Source organism: Vicugna pacos, chromosome 32, assembly GCF_048564905.1.
Source record: "Vicugna pacos chromosome 32, VicPac4, whole genome shotgun sequence".
Classification (NCBI taxonomy): domain Eukaryota; kingdom Metazoa; phylum Chordata; class Mammalia; order Artiodactyla; family Camelidae; genus Vicugna; species Vicugna pacos.
Window position 1 is genome coordinate 3,234,268 of NC_133018.1, and position 17,982 is coordinate 3,252,249.

At 59.0% G+C, this 17,982-nt stretch overlaps 1 protein-coding gene across 1 annotated transcript in view; it reads right to left on the minus strand.

Moving 5' to 3' along the window:
- Positions 1-17,982, minus strand: part of BCR (BCR activator of RhoGEF and GTPase) — an 88,380-nt gene continuing 70,398 nt past the window's right edge. The window contains exons 15-23 of the mRNA XM_006213278.4: positions 16,262-16,359; positions 14,643-14,774; positions 6,950-7,009; positions 6,129-6,238; positions 4,731-4,870; positions 4,107-4,241; positions 3,239-3,344; positions 2,753-2,915; positions 1-2,487 (exon numbers count right to left, since the gene is read on the minus strand). Coding sequence (XP_006213340.2) covers positions 2,398-2,487; positions 2,753-2,915; positions 3,239-3,344; positions 4,107-4,241; positions 4,731-4,870; positions 6,129-6,238; positions 6,950-7,009; positions 14,643-14,774; positions 16,262-16,359 — 1,034 coding nt within the window. The 3' untranslated portion in view covers positions 1-2,397. The remainder of the gene's footprint in view (positions 2,488-2,752; positions 2,916-3,238; positions 3,345-4,106; positions 4,242-4,730; positions 4,871-6,128; positions 6,239-6,949; positions 7,010-14,642; positions 14,775-16,261; positions 16,360-17,982) is intronic.

A 17,982-nucleotide genomic window follows, 5' to 3' on the forward strand; every position in this document is an offset into this window, starting at 1 on the left:
TAGTCTCAGGGAAGTTTAATGAAAGGGTCAGCAGTTCTTTCCCCCGCGGTGGTACACAGGCGGCCGAGCTCAAAAGCAGACACGCAGATGCCAAGACCAGCCACCCACCACGTGAGGCCGGGCTGCCCTCCGAGCTCACTGCTCCGGACCCAGGGCCCGGGGCTGTGGAGTCTGGCCTCTGAGCCTCGTGCAAGGTCACGTCTGGACTTCAGGCCGTCACCCGCCCACTGGCTTTTGCCAACCCTCAGGCCTGAGTGTCAGACAGGTGACACGGGCGCCTGGGGACCCAAAGTGACCGCCACCACTGTGGCCCAGAGAAGGAGGGTTTCTGCCAGCTACACAGGAAAAGAGTGGTCATTCCACCATTAAACAGCACTCATCCTACATAAATAAAGTCAAAGGGGAAGGAGGTGCGGGAGGGAATGAAAATTGGCACCAACACTGAGAGATTGCTTTCCAGTTTCAATGCAACAGACGCAAATCATGAGACTCCAGGGAAACAGAAACAAGGGCAGGGTCTAAGCTCTTCTAAGCAAAGTGCGTTCCCCTCGGGCTGGATGGTGCTGGGGAGCCAGGCCAGAGGAGGCTCGGTGCTGGAGGCCCGAGGAACCCCGAGTCCAGAGGACCCTGCTCCCTGCCCGCATCCCCCAGAGGGCCGCATTGCTTTACAACAGTGAGGCTGCTCTTCTTGCAAGAAGAAGTACAACTAAATAAATACGGTGTGCAGACTAAGACCTTCAAGTGACTTCTTTTTCTGTTCCCTGCCTCAGCAGGTCCACAAGAAGAGGGGAGAGTGGGGGGCATGTGGCAGCGCCACGTGCCATGAGCTTGGGCAGCAGCTGCCCAGTGACACACCTGCTGAGCCTTCCCACCCCGTCGGGGACACAGGAAGGATCGTGGGACAGTGTCACCTGTGACTGGTGTCATCGTGTGACAAGCAAACGCCTTTTCCTGAGTCATGCCACCGCTTCCCTCCTCCGGGTTAGCCACACCCTCTCTTCCTGCAAGTCCAGCATGGAAACCTGGCTTCTCAGTTTCTTTCCTCCTCGCCTCCATCCTTTTTTTGAAAAAGTGATACAATTCTTCACAGACTTGTTTCCTCAAAATATTCAGTGGCCTCCCCAGTTCTCTTTCCTCTAAGTCAGATGGAACGTCCTGGCTTGCACACAGGTGCGTGGAGAGCAGGTGCGTCTGTCCCCACACCTGCTCCGGGATTTGGGGCTCCCCTTGGCCCACAACCCCCCGCTTCCTAACCCCCCCCCAGACTCCAGATGCTCAGGAGACTTGAGAAGCGGCTCCTGACGCCAACAGAGCTGGCGCTTGGAGGAAGACAAGATGCCGCTGGGACATGGACTGTCCACAGGGTACATTCTAACATCTTATTAGGTATCTGCATCTGTTAGGAAAAAAATTAGAAACTATGTATAAAACTTAAAAATCTTCAAGTATCAAAAGGCTATTCGGATCAAAGTTTAAAACAAGCTGTTGGCGAGCTCTGCTGCTGAGGAAACCTTTACAAAAGTTTGCTGAGTGTGTGGAGCAGAGAGCGAGGGATGTAGCGATCTGTGTGGCGGACGACCGGGGGAGGGAGAGCCGGAGACTGGGGCCTCTCTGAGCGCGTGCGCCCTGCGGGGCAGTGGGGAGGGGGCGGGGTCACTCCCCCTAGCAACTAGCCATAAAGTGCGCAGCCTGGGCTCCCTCCCCCGGTGTCCGGTCCTGGACGGTACACGGCTCCGCGGGGAGCTGCCTTCCGAGGGGCACGCGATCAGCAAACACAAAGCAACAGGACGGACTGGAAAGACGACCCATTTCTGCACAGATCCTTCTACAAAGAAAGAGAAGAATGGCGGTGAAAGGGGTAAAGCGCTACACAGTGGAGACTTAGCTTTTCAAACCCTGTGACAGACAGGAGTAGAATTTCTAAGTCTGGGAAATTGAAATGCCCCCTACTCCCCTTGCCCAAACGGGACGGGGCCCGGCCCCCAGGCATGAAGCAGCAGCAGTGTTTATTCAAGACACGGTAGTGAGGGAATCTGCTCCTGGTCCCTTCTCCCCGGGGAGGGTGCATCTTGACAGGTGATCCAGTAGAAATCTTTCAAGCTTGATAAGTTAAATTCATAGAAACCACTCCCTTCGCCTGGCCCCGCCCAGGACGCGCTGGCTTGGGGCGCCCTCTGGTGGCGGCGTGGAAAACCACAGTCTGAGGCCAGCCCGGAGCGGCCATGCACGGTCCAGGCCCCTCGGGCTTTTGCCTTGGGTAGTTTCTCCTGGCAGACAGCCCGGCCCTGAGGGGTGGCCCAATTGCTCCTCTAGAAGGTGCGGCTCCCGGTCTGGATGGCCCGTTTCCTTGGAGGTTCCCAGGCTGTGCGCTGGCCTCTTGGAGGTGGAGTGGGGCCCCTAGACTTCCGTGGAGAACAGGATGCTCTGTCTCTTGCTGTCCGGGGCGGGGATGGCCTCCAGCTGCAGGAAGTACAGTAGCACCTGGACCTGCCAGGGCAGAGCAGGAGGGAGACAGCGGCTCAGAGGAGAGGTCTTCCTGCCCAGCGCGCCCCTCAGAAATACAGGTGGAGCCAGCGAGGTGCAGAGGGAAGAGCAGTGGCCTGGGCCCTCTCCACCCCTCCCCACCTCGTGGCCCTGACGAGTCCCTCTCTGCAAAACTCGGCCCCCTGCCCTGTACAACTTGGTAGGAACCACCACCAGGACCTGGGGTGGGGCTGGCAGAGGCCCCTGGGCCAGGCTGGCCGTCTGGTACCTGGGACATGACCTCCAGGGACCAGCTGTCGGTCATGGAGACGGGCTGGCTGGGGTTGGCAGGGAGTCTGCTCTCCTTCTCCGAGGGCCGCAGCAGCGTGGGGCCGAACACGGTGGCGAGGTTGTGCAGGGACATCTTGTTCACCGTCTCCTTCTCCGCCACCCTGCAGAGGGCCGGGGCAGAGGGGCCGCTGTGACACCGCCTCCAGGCCAGGGGCAGCCGGGGACACAGGCCACCTTGAGAGGGATGGAGGGTCTTGCCCTGGCTATGCTGAAAGCAGACCCCACCCTGGCTCCCCTCGGTCTAGGGGCCCAGGATGAAGAGCACTGGAGGTCGGCAGGGGCCCAACCCCGGGTGGGGGGAGGGGAGCACATGGTGGCTGTGGTTGTAGCCCCTCCCTCTTTACTTAAGGCTGAGGTGCAGAGTGGCTGTGACGGAGAGGGATGGGGTGGCAATGGCTCTGGTCCCCAGAGGGGCTGTCATTACCTTTTCAGGTGGTCCAGAAGGAAGAGGAAGGTGAGCAGGTTGGCCTCTGGCAGTGACAGCAGTAAGTTAAGCATGCAGCTCTCCTTCGCAACGGGGTCTGAGAGGGCTGCAGGCGGGGGCAGGGGGATTAACATGGGCTGGAGGCCTCTCCCAGGGCCCGGGGTCGCAGGACACAGGATGGTCCAGGCCTGTCATCACCCTGGTTCACATAGCCCTGCCTCCAGTGAGGACCCCGTGGTGGGAGCTGGTGTGGGGGGCTGGCCACCCTGAACACCTTTTCTGAAGCTCAAAGGTGTCAACAGCTCCAGAGGGACCAGCGGCAGGAGGCTGCCCCTCCTGGCCAACTCGGCCATTCCTGTCTCCCGCTCAGAAGAGCCCGAGGAACGGGAAGCTGGGCGCACGATGAAGCAGGAAGACCACTGGGCAGGGGGCTGCGAGGCCCCAAGGCTCCCTCATTACCCTGTGCACCTGGGGGACCAGGCCCTCTGCCAAGCAGCCCTGGAGTCACGGTGCGGAGGTTGCGCTGGTGCCCCCCACCCTCCAGGTGGACCTAGGGTCAGGTTGGGCTCAAAGTCCCACTGGATGGGGCCAGGACCTGGGGTTAGTGAGGAGGATGGCGGCCTCTAGGACCCCACACACCCAGACGTGTCCACGGTGGCTCCAGCCGCTCCACCCTCTCGGGCTACTTGGAGGGATGGGGACAGCAGGCAGCCCTCTGAGGACAGGCAGAGGCCCTCAAGGACCAGCTTGGTTCTCAGCGCCCCTATCACACGCGGGTTTGGGCTGAAACTCAGGTCCCCTCACCTCGCCCTTGACCCCGTAACCCCCACCCAAGGGATTGGAGGAGGTGGGAGCGGCCTGCGCTCACCAATGCCCTCGGCGAAGTTGGGGTAGAACTCGTCCGTGAAGAGGGGCTCAGGCAGCTCTCGGAAGTAGAGCTTCAGCGTCCCGGCGATGGCATTCACATCCATCTCGCTCATCATCACTGACACGTCCTTGTTATCTGGAGAGAGTATAGCCCACGTGTGGGTCCCAAATCGCCTCCGCCCTCTGAGCCATGGGCCGGGCCCAGGCTTCTGCCCAAAGGGAGCTGGAACTATGGCTGCCCCCGACCCCACCCCAGGAGCTCGGCCATCCAGGGCTCCAGGCCCTGGAGTACGTAGGCAGAAGGCCTTCCACCCTGGGGTCTCTGTGTCCTCGTCTGGCAACTGGGGCGGTTTCACTCAGACCATACTGACCCCTGGGCTTTGGTTGGCACCCCATTTCCACCCCTGGGGCAAGTAGGCCAAGCCCCAGAGCGAGGTGGGGCTGCCCCACACAAGTCCCAGTAAAGCCATGCACGCGGGGTCAGGATGGACTAAGAACGGGCCTCTGCACAACCTCCTCCCACAACTCCTTTCCTTCCCCTGGTAAAATAAATGGGCGCCTGGGAGTCTCAGCACGGGCACTACACCCCACACCTCCATCCTGCCCGGTCTGGCCCAACACTCACTGACGTCAAAGGCTGCCTTCAGCGCCTGGATGTCCGTGGCCACGCCGGACACACGGTAGATGCCCACCTCCTCCATGCCCCGGCGCTCGATCTCCTCCACGCACTGGCGCACAATGTAGGGCACCTTGGACCGCTCCCTCCTGTGGGGGGAGGGGAAGGCCCTGAGTGCCCGGCAGCCCCGCTCAGGCCGCGGTGGGGCTAGACCCCTCACCCACCTGCACACCTGGAGCAGGGTGCTGAAAGCGCCCAGACTCAGGGCACACAGAGCCTTCCACGTGTTCTCCCCCCGTCCTGCAGCCTCACAGCTATCACTGCTCACATCTTATGGGGCCTTTCCGACAGCTCCAAGGAGCTGGACGCCCTACAACTCATGCACGATCTTTGAGGGGAAGGTCAGGAGAATTCTCTAAGTGGGGTGGGCCACAAGACGTCAGCTAGAAGCCCCAGGCCTTGGGTTAACAGGTGGCCAGAGGGGTCCCAGAAGGTAGTCTGGTCTCTGAGTCGGGTTGGGGTACGAATCCTGACCCCTCCGGGCCTGGGTGAGAGGTGAGCCCTGTGCAGAGCAAGTGGTCCAGCCAGATGCCCGACTCCCTGAGGCCGCCGCACGTCAGTGCTCGGGACTCTGATTCTACACCCTTCTCTCCACCTCATCCTCATGACAACAGACAAGTCCAGAACCTCCAGGGAGGATGCTGGAGTAAGAATTCTTCCAAAACTGGACATGTGCTATCTGGAGAGTCAGTTTCAGTCTAGTTTATTGACTGGATTTGGGAGTCCAGGCGCTTTCCCGAGCAGCATTTATTTGGGGTACCTGCCGACAGAGAGCTCTTTGCTCCTGCCTAGGGCTGCCCAGAGTGCCAGGAGGAGGCTGGGATGCAGCTGGGGGTGGGGAGCGCTCTTTAGACACAATCATGTGTCTCGGGACCATCTGGCACAGGTCCCAGCCTGACGACCAGCTGGGTCAGGGGCCCGGCCAGATTCCAAATTGGGGAAGCCAGTGGATTCTGGGAGGCAGTGGCCTGTGTCTCCGAGAGCTGCCCTCAAACCAACACAGAAGCTTCTCCTGGCAACTGACTGGTGACACAGGGGCAGGATTGGCCATCACTGTATAGGAGTTCTTATTGTGACAAATTCTAAGACAGGGAAGAAAACCCTGCCAAGTGAAGCTCCAGGGACCACACAGGAAGGCATGGGACACTCCTGAGCTGACGGGGACAAGTTTTGATGTAAACATGGGAGGCAGCCAAGCCGAGTGCCGTATGGGCTTCAAGGTGTCCCCTGCAGTGACTTGCACAGAGGGGGAGACCCACAGCCGCTCTTTCCTCTGGAAACACCGGGAGGGGGCGCCCTTGGTTCTTGGGGACAGAGACGAGTGCACCCCAGCCCCTCACCACTCACTTGGTGACCACGGCAATCTTGACTCCGAAGACACCTGTCTGTTTTCGGGAAGGCATCCTCTTCAGGCTGAACTCCCTGCTGGTGAACTTGACTGAGAGCTTCACCTCGATCTGCAGGGGGAAGGAGGGGCACAGCCCTCTCACCCTTCTGGTCCTCACAGCCTGGTTTCCCAGGGGCCCCGGGGCCTTGGCAATTCTCCCCACCCTCCGGGCGAGCAGGCAAAGGTCCGGGTGTGGGTGGCCCCTGGTCCAACTCAGCAAGAGCCAGGAACAGTCGGGGCAGTTTAAGAACTGGCTTCTGCAGAACCTCCCCCACAACCTCACTGCTTCTCTTTCTTATTCAATCCTAGGAACAACAGCAGCAGCAACAAGGCCCCACTGAAGTACAGAGAATGACGTAACAGAGACCCACGAAGTATCTATCAGATGTCGAAGTTCTGTCCCATACGCCCAGACCTCTTTTGGTGTGTGGTAGTGTTTTTTCCTGAGGTCTAAACACTCTTGGGGCACCAAAGGCTAATGAGGGGTCTCAGTGTCTGTGGGCAGACCCCGGGGCTGAGGCCCTGCCTGCCCTGTGATGCCCCTGGAGTGTCCCATGAAGAGGGATGTTCAGCGCCTGGCAGATGGCGGCTCTCCAGCCACCGCACAGGCACCTCCCTGCCCCGGGCGATCCTGCTCTGCAGGGCCTCTGCCCCTCTCCAGCCACGGTCCCCCTCAGACACTGGCTCAGGCTTGGCCTCCTTCCGACTGCTTTTGAAGAAACTGAGGTCACCCCAACCTTTTGGGGGAAGCAGTTGCCCACACGGCTCTGTGGGTACCTACCCCGTTCATGGCGATGATGGTCCGCTGCCAGTCTCTGTCCTGCAGGGCCTGGGGATCCAGCTGAAAGCAAGGGGTCATAATTATCAGACGCCCCAAGGTCTGTGCAGAGGCCCTGCCAGGCAGCGGCCCAAGCCTGCTACTCCTCCACGTCCAAGTCAGACTGGAGCTGGGTCTCAGCTGGCACCTCAAACCAGAGGCCCAGAGGGTCCAGAGAGAGGAGAGGACCGGCTAGAAACCCCAGGAACCTTACAGCCCTCCTGCCCCCAGACTTTGGCTGCCTTGAGCCTGGGCTCACTCTGGGGACGAGTCAGTGACAGCTCAGGCCCTGCCCCTGCCCCTGACTCTGTCCCTCCTCAATGGGAGCTCAAGTCCAGCTTGCAGCCCAGGGGCCAGGAGCCATCCTGCTCCCCCTCCACCATCACAGGTGCTTCATGCAGCTCAGAGGGGGCTGAGCAATTGGTTTAGATGACATTTTGGGGAGTCTGATTTCCACAGCATCTTCCTGGGGGCATGTCATCTAAGAACTGGGGACACTGTCTTTCCCCTCAGCATGCCCCGTGGTCTGGATCTTCAGTCCAGGCCAGGCCCATGACTCAGGGTAAGGCCCTGAAGGACCCAGAGCCCAGCTCCAAATCCCGCCGCTAGTGAGGGGGCTGGAGGAAGGCTCTCTGCGCCCCTCTCACTCCAAGGACTGTCTGAGTACTAGTCCTTGGGACCTAACTGTCAGAGCTGCTGTAAGATGTCGCGACCTTCCTGGTCAGGCCACGTGATCCCCCACCAACCCCATCCATGAGGGCGCCACCTCCCCCGATCTGGGGAGCACATGCTGTCTATACCAGCGGGTTGGGCTGGACGAGTAAGCACCTGGCAGCTCTGGTTAAAGCCTGTCTCCCGGGTGCCTGGCAGAGCTGCACCGGCAACACAGCCAGAAACCTCCCAGGTGATTCTGGTGTGAAGCCAGGTCAGGGAACCACGTACCCGGCACTCTGCATATGGCGCTCTGTGATTTCTATGCCTGCTTTGGGCCATGGTTCACTTCTGCTGCTACAAAGCTGCTTAAGAGCTGGTACCATGCCTCGTGATCGCTGCACAGGAGTGCACACACATGCACACACACGCCTGATGGCACTAGTGCCAGGTCTAGAGGGGCACTTGGGACAGGTACCGCATGTCTATCCACTGCCAAGGACCTGGGAGGTGAAAGCCGCCTGGGCCTTGAGCAGCTGAGATGGCTAGAAGGCGAGGCCCAGCGGCCTCTCTCTCTCAGGTGCATGCTCCTGAGCTCTCTCCATGCACCCGCTGGGCATGGAGGTCAGCACAGGCACGCCTGGGGGCGAGCCCCCCCCCTTCTAGGTCCACTGGTCACGATGCCCAAGGACCTGAAACAGACTGACACAGACAAAGGGAGGCAGAGCATCTCCCTTGGAGACTCTGTGGTTACAGGTCTCCTTCTGTCCCTGGAGGTCCTCAGAGGCCCCACCCCACCGGGCAGGTCTGTGAGCAGAGACCAGTCACAAAGCGCTCCCACGTGGTGCTTCCCGGCTAGTGTGAATCCGGGCACCCAGCTGGGGTAACACCTCCTCCGGGGAGGCTGCAGGTGGGTGACACCATGGCCCTTGTGGCTCCAGGCCAGCAAAGTCCCTGCCCTCAACCAGGCCAGGTGTGGCGGGAGGGAGTGCACTGCTGGTCACCCCCCTCCCCACCTCTGCCCCAACTCCTGTGTCCTGGCCTCCTCAGAAGGCACAGCTCCTCCTGCGCGCAAGGAAAGGGACAGCTGACTTCCACCAGTGGAAATTTAAACAGAGAGACACAGCAGAAAGACACCCTCTCCTTTCCCTCTGAAGAACGGCCATCACTGGGCCCTTCTCCCAGGACGGAGATTCAGCACCCAGAGCTGACAAGCAGAGGGACAGGGTGGGGGGCCTTGCCTGCTGCGGCCCACCCAGGGACCCCCAGCCCCCGCAGGCCCACCTTGCCCTTGTACAACAGGCTTCGGATGTGTGTCCACAGGGCGGTGCCGCGAGTACACAGGTGCCTTTCGGAGGAGATGGCCCGGCTCTGGCCCGCCCGGCGCGGGTAGAAGAGCCGCAGGAGGCCCTGCAGGGCGGCCACGCATGGCGTGTCTCGCATCCCCGGCCCTGGTGCTCAAGAGGCTGGCGTGGCAGGATGGGAGAAACACAGGAATGCAGCTGCCTCCCGGCCTCCGCTGCCTTTTGACCACGCTTCCCGGGAAGCCCCACCCCTGCAGCCTCACCGAGGTCAGCTTCCCATTACGCCTGCATTTTCCTCGTTTGTTTATGGAAAAAAATATCCCCACTGCCAGCCAATGGGTGACGGGAACTCCAACGTGTTATGATTTTCTCTAAAGCCCAGAAAAGCCAAGCTTCCTTCTCAAGTGGCCGGTTTCCTGCAGGGGAATTTGGAGATGTTGAGTAACATACGTCCGCCTGGCGAGTCTGCCTCATGGCTGGACATGCTCAGGGGGCCCCCTCTCTGAGGTCCGGCATCACCTGAGCTGCTGACTCCATCACAGCAAGCATTGCCTCAGCTGCACTCGGGTGGAGAACACCCTGCGGTCCCCAGAGCATGGCCAGTCAGCCCAGTGATGGGGGGTTCGGTGCCACTGCCTGCCCTCAGCACTGACGTCCAGCCCCACCGCCACCTGGCCCCTGGGTCCGGGGTGTGCACTGGCCCCCAGAGTGCAGACCTGGACCACGGTGCTGCCAGATGGCTTCTCATGGGGCCCCCAGGCCTGGAGGAAGCCCGGGTGGTGGCTCTAGTGGGAAGGACGTTTGCAGACTGGCTCAGCTCCAGGGAACAGAGCCTGGAGAGCGGAAGCAGCGTGAGAATAACATGGCCCCTCAGTCCCGCGGCTTCACTCCGTCGGCCCCGAGCAACACTTGAGGCTGGCACGCTCACTCAAGGGCTGGTTCAAAGCACAGAGCAGCAAACAGGTAGGGGCCTCCCCAGCCCCCTGCCCGAGCCTACATGACTGTGCCACTCCACAGAGGGGGTCTTCCAGGAGAGGGCCAGAGAACCCCCACCGGAGGGGGCTCCGCTCTCCCGCTGTCATCTCCTGCTTCTCAGCTCTGGCTCCACATCTTTAGCTCCTTTCCCCGCTTCCTTGATCCCAAGCAGACCAGCCTCGAGCAGCAGTCTCAGATAAAGCAAGGGTCAAACCAGACACCCAAGGCTCCATTCTCACCCTTGAGGCTCGAGTAAAACACACAAACACACACACAGATCGACTCTCATGCTCCCACAGGAACTTGAGCTGGGAGCCCAGAGACATGAGAGCAGGGGACATGGGAGAAGACAGAATTCTAGGACGTGGCTGATGCTCTGAGCGCACCTGCTCTCCCACCCCGGGTTCTGGAGGGGCACCTCCACCTCTTGGGGACGAAGCGGGACCTGGCAACTCACCCAGAACAGTCACCTGAGAGCCGGGCCAGTGGGTCCTGAACCCACAGCTCACCAACACCATAGGGGGAGTAAAGACAGACGATCAGGGCCCTAACCTGGAGATTGGGACCTAGTTCCCCAGATGGTTCTGACACCTCCTGCCCAGACAACCATGTCCAATTTCATCCCGGGACCCTCGGAGGGGCCCCTCGGGGCCTGCTGACTTCTGGCTGGCCCCGGACTTCTCCCTGGCCCTGCTCGGACACTTGGGCTGAGTTAAGGTGTGTGTATGGCGGCCGGGGGGCACGGGTGGAGGTGTAGGCATGCCCCTGCCCCCAGCAGCAGGACTTGCGGGGCTGCACGCCCCTCCCATGTGGCCCAGCTCAGAACGCACCTGTAGTTACTGGGAAAAGCCCCAACTTAGAAAGGCTGGTCCTGGGCAGTCACAGACGCCCCTTTGGAGGATGTACACTCCAGACAGAAAAAGGAGAGGAAAGGAGCCTGGCTGGGGTCCCAGGAGGCCGTCAGCATGATCACCTCCTGACTTCCTTCCTCCTTCCTTCTGAGGATCCCAATTCATAAACAACACAGTCTGAGTCACAGATGCCCCTCCAGCCAGTCCAGGATCCGACCCCCCCGCCTGACGGTGGCTGGGGGACAGGCTTCTTGCCCAGGTCTCCCACTGAAGCAGAGATGAGGGGGTGGAGCCGGAGCCTACCGTTCCCCCAACGACAGTGACGGCAGGTCACAGTAACAGCAGCAGCTGCTGACGCCGAAGCCCCCACGCACGGCCCCCAGAGCGAGGAGGCGGGTTCGGGCAGACAGAGCTGTGACGCAGCCCCAGTCCCAGGAGGTGCAGTGGGGCCGGGAGACTTAGTCTCTCCTCCCAGCTGGTTTCCAGCGACAGGCACCCCTCGCTTCTGTGTGCTCCGCCGACGCAGACGCTGTGTTTCTACAAAATGAAGATTTGTGGCAACCCTGGACCATCAGATGAAGGTCAGCATCGTTTAGTAATGAAGCATTTTTTAACACAGATACTTTGTTTTGTTTTGTTTGTTTGTTTTTAAGGTGTATCAGTGAGGTACACTTAACAGATTGCAGTACAATGTAAACACGACCTTTACCTGCGCTGGGAAAGCAGAGAACTCAGGTGACTTGTCCCACTGCAGCGTCACTGTGGAATGCCTGTGGGTCTGATCTTGTCCCAGGGGCATGTCCTCAAACACCCAATTTTAGTAAGAATCCTGCTGAGTCAGCTTAGCAGAACCACCCCCCCCCCCCCATATCTAGCCGACCTCAACGCCTCACCAGACCCCTCGTGCCTGCGGTGTGCCCTGGTGACGTCTGCTCACCCAGGCCCGTCTTCGGCAAGAAACCCACTAGGTCGGCTGAGCGCGAGCCCTCCGCTACGCCCATGTTGTTTTACTACTATTCTCATTGAAGCTCTTGGTAAATTCACCCCCCTGCCCCGCCCCCGCCCCTTGGCTAAATTCCCACTCTACCTGGTCGTTTTCAGAGCTGAAGCCCATCTCTCTCCCCCCAGCGGTGGCCCCCACACCTATCTCGACAGCCCACCTGAACAAAGTCTGCCTTGCTGGTTTCACAAGATCATGAATATATATATATATATATTTGACAGAGTCCACATCCTCCATCCCCTTCCATTGCATGTCTGGGCCCTACTGAAAGGACTCTGGCTGAGAAGCATGCTCAGGGCACCGCGGATGGGGAAATGCAGGCTGGGATCAGACAGCAGAAGCAGCAGGGATGCGGGGAGACTCCCCTCACTGCCCCTCCACACCTCACTGCTCACTTCTTCACTCAGCACCCCCAGACTGTTGGAGAACACAGGCTACGTGCATAAAGAAATGTTTTGTTTCCATCCAGATGTACCAAGCCAAAGGGTTTTCAAAGAGGGCTTAATTCAATGGAGGAGGAAGACGAGCACCAACTCTTTCCTGGTTTCCTTTCTGAGACCCCTGTTACCAAGGCAGTGCTCAGAGGCCCGGGTTCAAACTCGCCATTCCCCAGGACTCCAGGGGGTGGGGCACATTCAAGTCAAAGGCTGGAGGGACTAGAGCCGAGAAAAGGAGCCGGGCACCCAGCCTGTCGGCTCACCTTGGGGCTTTGCAAGACGCAGTCAGGGCCTGGGTGTGGGTGAGAGATGCCCAGCTGGGGGCAGATGTAGACACGGAGGGGAGGGTGGGGGCACCAGCTGTCCTCCAGCGGTAGATGGTGAAGACTAAGGACTAGTTACGACTGGCACGAGGTAGGTGCCAAAACACGGCGGCACCAAAGGCATCCAGCGCCAGGATGCTCACGGAAGAGCAACCCCTGGAGACCGCCTCGCGGCCACAAGAGCAGGACAGTGTGTCTGTGGGGTTGGAATCCACAGGCCTCCATGTAAAGCCACGAGGGTGAACGAGATCAATGTAGAAACCTGGGGCTGGATTTCAAGATCACTGAGGAGAGTCAATGCACGTGAACTATAAGGTGGTGAAGACTAGGCAGCACTCCTGTGAGCCACACCAAGTGGCACCCGGTCCGCCAAGCTCACGTGGTACAGCCCTGCTGGTCACAGGTCCCTGGTCGACACCCCAGGAGCGAGACAACTGAAACAGCATGGCTGGCCTTTCTGCGTCTTCCACCCAAAAGCCCTGTGCTACCAAGACTGGCCTGATGGAACCTGGGGCTCACGGGGAGCAAGGGGGGGCCCTCCCCTTCTCACCCAGGACTGGAGGCCCATCTCAAGTCCAGGACAGCCCCAAGTGGCCTTGGACCAGGAGCCGGCCTTCATGGACCATCCCTGTCCGAGAGGGGCTGCAAGCACGGTCTTCCCTGTGCCGGGTAAGGCTGCCGCCCTGCTCCCCAACAAGTACCCCAACTGTAGCCCTGGGCTGGTGTCCTCTCCCACCCTGGGCTCCCCTACTTTAGGAGAGCCTGGGCCCAGGTTCCGACTGTGCAGTTGGCCAAGGCTGCGTGTCTGCTCCCCGAAGAAGGGTGGGGGGTCACTGGCTTCCTCTGCCTGTGTCTTTGTGTGGCCAGGAGTGCCCCCAGCCACTCTGCAGTGCCAGCTGGCAGGCAGGTGGTAGGGGCAGAACAGTGTGGTCAGAGGGGCATTTTTGCTTTTAGACCTGGTCTCAAAGTAAAGGGGTCCCTGGAGACCCTGACCCAGTGAGTTCCCTAATAAGCTTCCAAGGCAGGGAACAGGCAGTGTGCACCTCCCAGGAAGCTCTAGCCAGAGCGGGATATGCGGCCCAGGATATACGGCCCCCACCAAGCAAGGACTCCCAAGCTCGCCAGCAGGGATGACGAACCACTGGGGGATGAGTCACCGGCTCCCTTCATTCCTGCTGCAAGGATTCTCACTTCCTGCCCCTAGACCAGGGAGGCGGGGCTCCCTGAAGAGGACGCTCCTCCCGCAGGCACTTGGACCGGCAGGAGGCCTCATCTGAGGGTCCTGGGGCACCAGGGGGAGCAGGGAGCAGGCAGTGCTCACCTCCAGGGCAGGGCAGGGAGGAACCTGCGTAGCTGGGTCTGGTCAGATGCCCGTAAGGAAAGCGGGCACCAGGGCCTTCTCATCAGGGAAGGCATTATGCAGGTGTGGCTGCGAGAAACCCAAGGCAGGTGGCGCAGCTGCTGTCTGCCAAGCAGTCCCAGAGCTGGCAGGGCGCTTCTGGGCCTGGGTCAACTTCGGAAGGATCGAGGACCCAGACGGTTTTCCCCGAGGACCTGGGGACCCCTCACTGATCCTGCAGAGACACTCTCGGCCCACCAGGGGCCTCTATGCCAACTCCCGGGGGTTGCTCTAAACACCGCACCCCCTGGAACCTGGATTTAGAAGCCAGAGAGGGGACATCAGGTGGGTAGACTCAGATTCCTGAGCTTTCCCAAGAAGAAGTGGCTCCGAATTGCCAACTGCAGCCCACGGCCCCACCTCAGTGGCCTGCTGGGGGCTCTCAGGAGGCCGTGGATGCACTGTGGCCCCGCTGGAAAAACAGGTGGAACTCAAAATTCCTTTTGGGGACAAGATAGGCATGACACTCAGACAGACAGGCAGAGGGATGGAAAAGGACCCTGGAAGGTGCCAGCCCAGGTCTTCCAGTGGATAATTTGGAGTTGGGCCTGCCTCCCTGTGCCCCACTGCCCCATCTCCATGTCGCCGAGCGTCAAGGGGGGAAAGAACACAGAGCATCTGGAGGTGGGCAAGCGGGTACGGGGGCCAGTGGACGATGATGGGTAAGTGTTGGGGGCTGAGAGGACCCGCAGGGAACGGTGGCGGCGGCCTCACCTGGACCTGGCCCTTCCCCATGATCCTGTCTGTGCTCTCGCCGTCTTCCTTGGTGATCTTCGTTTTGTTGTAACACTTCTCATAACACAGTATCCTCAAAGTCTGGGAGCCTTCCAGCTCGATCTCAAATTCCTGCAGCCCCGAGAGAGAAGGAAAGTCCCCAGTTAACAGGCAGGTCCAAGCAAGCGGCTGAGGTCGGCACTGCCAGCCAAAGGGGCCCCTGGACCGTGGCTCCTCCTTGCTGCCCCAGGAGGCTCTGTGCATCAAGACCCTCCTCACTTCTGTCCTGCGATGCAGACCCTCAGAGCTACTTCCCCATAAGCATCATGCCGTGGCCCTGTCTGGAGGCTTCTGGAGGCCCTGAGCGCCTCTCAACCCACATCCAAGAGCCTTAAAACCCAGCATCTCACAGGGCAGTCCCCGTGCCCCCTACACCAGAAGCTCTGGGGGGCCGGTTACAAATGCAGACATTCTGTGCACTCTGGGGGATGACAAGGTCTCCTTGCAGGTTCGCTGATTATGACGAGAGTCCCAAGTGGGTGCACCGACAGTCAGGGAGGCTGTGCACATCGGGGGACAGGGACATCTCTGTCCTTTCTGCCCAGTTTTGCTGTGGATCTGAAAGTGGCTCTATATAGATAAAGTCTATCGGAAAGGAAACAAACAAATCAACCCAGGGAGGTGACACAGGAGAGAGAGGGGAACGCAGGAGGAAAGATTTCTCCCATAAGCTTTCGAGTTGACTGCTTCAGGGTGTGTGGTCTTTCTCCGTCACCCTCCAGTATCTCCAGTAAATTCTACATTTCACACCAATGTTTTTGCAGGCATAGGTCTTGGCAGGGAAATGGAGGAGGATGGGGCCGGGCAGAAGCGGGTATCACTGAGCCTGAATGGGGATGGGGTGGGGAGGGTGTGAGTGCCGGGAACACAGGAGAGTTTGGATAAGCCAGATGCATGGCCCTCCCCCCATGCTCGGTCCCTGATCCCTTGGCTGGCTCGCACCTGGAACCTCCCCAGTGTCCAGAACCCCTCCCTTGGTGCCTCTGCTGGGTCATGCCCCACCCCCACAAAGCCTTCTTCCATGGGTCCCCCTGGCTGTGCCCCCCACCCCCTGTCACCGCAGACATCAACCACACGGGTGCCCCGAGTGACAAGGACCAGGTGGTTCTGTGGCTCCCTGGGCCTCAGTCCTATGGAGGAGGCACGGCTAGTGACCAGAGTTGTGATGCTGAGAAGAGTTCATTTCAGCCCAGCGAGGCCCAGGGAGTGGCGCCCCCGGAGCTCAACCAGCCCCACAGGTGAAGCCCCAGCTTCCTGACACCGAGAGGGTCACAGAGCGGAGCGCTTGTTCCAATTTCCGAAGAAAAACACTATGGAAATCTCCCAAGTAAACACTGAGTAATAACACAGGTGGCATAAGAAGTTCTTTTTCCAGACACTCTGCCAGCAAAACAAATTTCTTTGTAATGGTGCTGGGGTGGGGGTGATTCTCAGGAACAGAAAGATAACATCTCTTGGACTCGCCTCCTTCCCCCAGGAGATGCCGGGAAGCTGGTGACGTCGCCTGCAGGGAAGCCCTCAGGGAGTCTCGGGGGTCAGACCCACCCGCTCAGACTCACCTCATTCCAGTTGGGCTCAGCCGTGTCCCTGTAGACACGCGTCTTGGCTTTATTTACAAAGTAGCCAAAGGAGTCCACCTCCAGGGTGCAGTACAGACCTGCGGGAGGGCGACACGGAGATGGTGACCGTGCTGCCCCTGGCCACCCACGTTTTCTATAAGGGCAGGTGTTATCTTCTGAATCATAAAAACAGTCTTGGTTTTCTTCTTGAAGTAAGATCCCACAGCAGTGGCCAGCACCTGTGCCAAGTGGGGCTGGGAACCGGTACCCCCCAGAACATTCACTCCCTTGGGGACTGGAAGCAGCTCAGTGCTGGGAAAGAAGCGGGGTGCAGGGGAGCAGAGAGGATGACACCTGGCGGGGAACCAAGGAGAAGGCCACTGCCAGGGGCCTGGAGGAAGGGGGTGGCAGTGACCAGAGGTGACAATGGAGAATGGTGAACTTGGTGTGGAGGGCGGGGCATAAGACAAAAGGGACAAGTTTGGAGATGTGAGTTTCAGTGTGGGACACTGGGGAGACTGATGGGAAGGTAACAGCGGGAGGACAGGATGGCTAAGTGGGGGTGGGGAGGCAGCCGGCACCACCCGGGCTGCTGATGAAGGGTCCTGGCGGAGGCTCAGATGGAAACACCAGCATTTATGGGGTTGCCCAGGGTGGGGGAGTGCCCAGGGGAACGACGTTGTGCGTGTCACAGCTTCACAGCGCTACGATGTGCACACCCATACCCTCGCCCACTGTGAGCGCTGAGGGTTCTAAGTAAATGTAAACACTCATGCAGACAGCACCGCCATCATCTGGGGACATAGCTCTGCCCCCCAGAAGCCCCCGAGCCCATCTGTAGTCACCCTCCTCCCACCCCGCGTCCCAGGCAACCTGACAGGCTTTCTGTTTCCACATGTTGCCTTCTCTAGAAGTACCACGCACATGGAATGATGCAGTGTGCAGCGTTCTGTGTCTGGGGTCTCTCGCTCAGCGTAACTGTTCTCTAGGTTGAGCCCCGGTGTGGCCAATGTCAGTCGTAGGACTGCTGGGTAATGGTCCACGGCATGCACGGACCATGTTTTGTTTATCATTCATGCCCAAGTCTTTACCTGGACTTGGGCTTCCATTTCTCTGGAGTAAATACTTCAGAGTGGGGTTGCGGGGTCCTATGGTAGGGGTATGTGTAACTTTTTAAGAAGCCACGGAGCTGACTGAGGGTTCCATCCCTCCACGTCCTGCCAGCCTTCCCCGCAGCGCATCGTTTTGATGATCCCTGTCCGAGGGGGCAGGAAGTGGTCCCTCACTGTGGTTTTAATGCACATTTCCCTGCAATGCTGAGCATCTTTTCATGTGCTTATTAGCTATCTGTATTTCTTTGGTGAAGTGTCTACCCAAATCGTTTTTAAATTGAAGTATAATTGACTTACAATATTATATTAGTTTCAGGTGTGTAACATAGCCATTCAACATTTTTGTACATTCTAAAATGATCACCGTAAGTCTAGTTACCTCTCACCATACAAAGTTATTGCATTATATATTACATAATATTATGTAATATTTTATACAACATCCACTGTATACAATATATATGTTGCAAAGTATTACATTATAATATTATTGACCCTCTTCCCTGTGCTATACACTACATCCCTGTGACTTATTTCTTTAGAAACTGAAAGAAGAGTATTTCTTAATATAAACAATGCCCTGTGCCTTGTTTAGGTTTCAAAAAACCA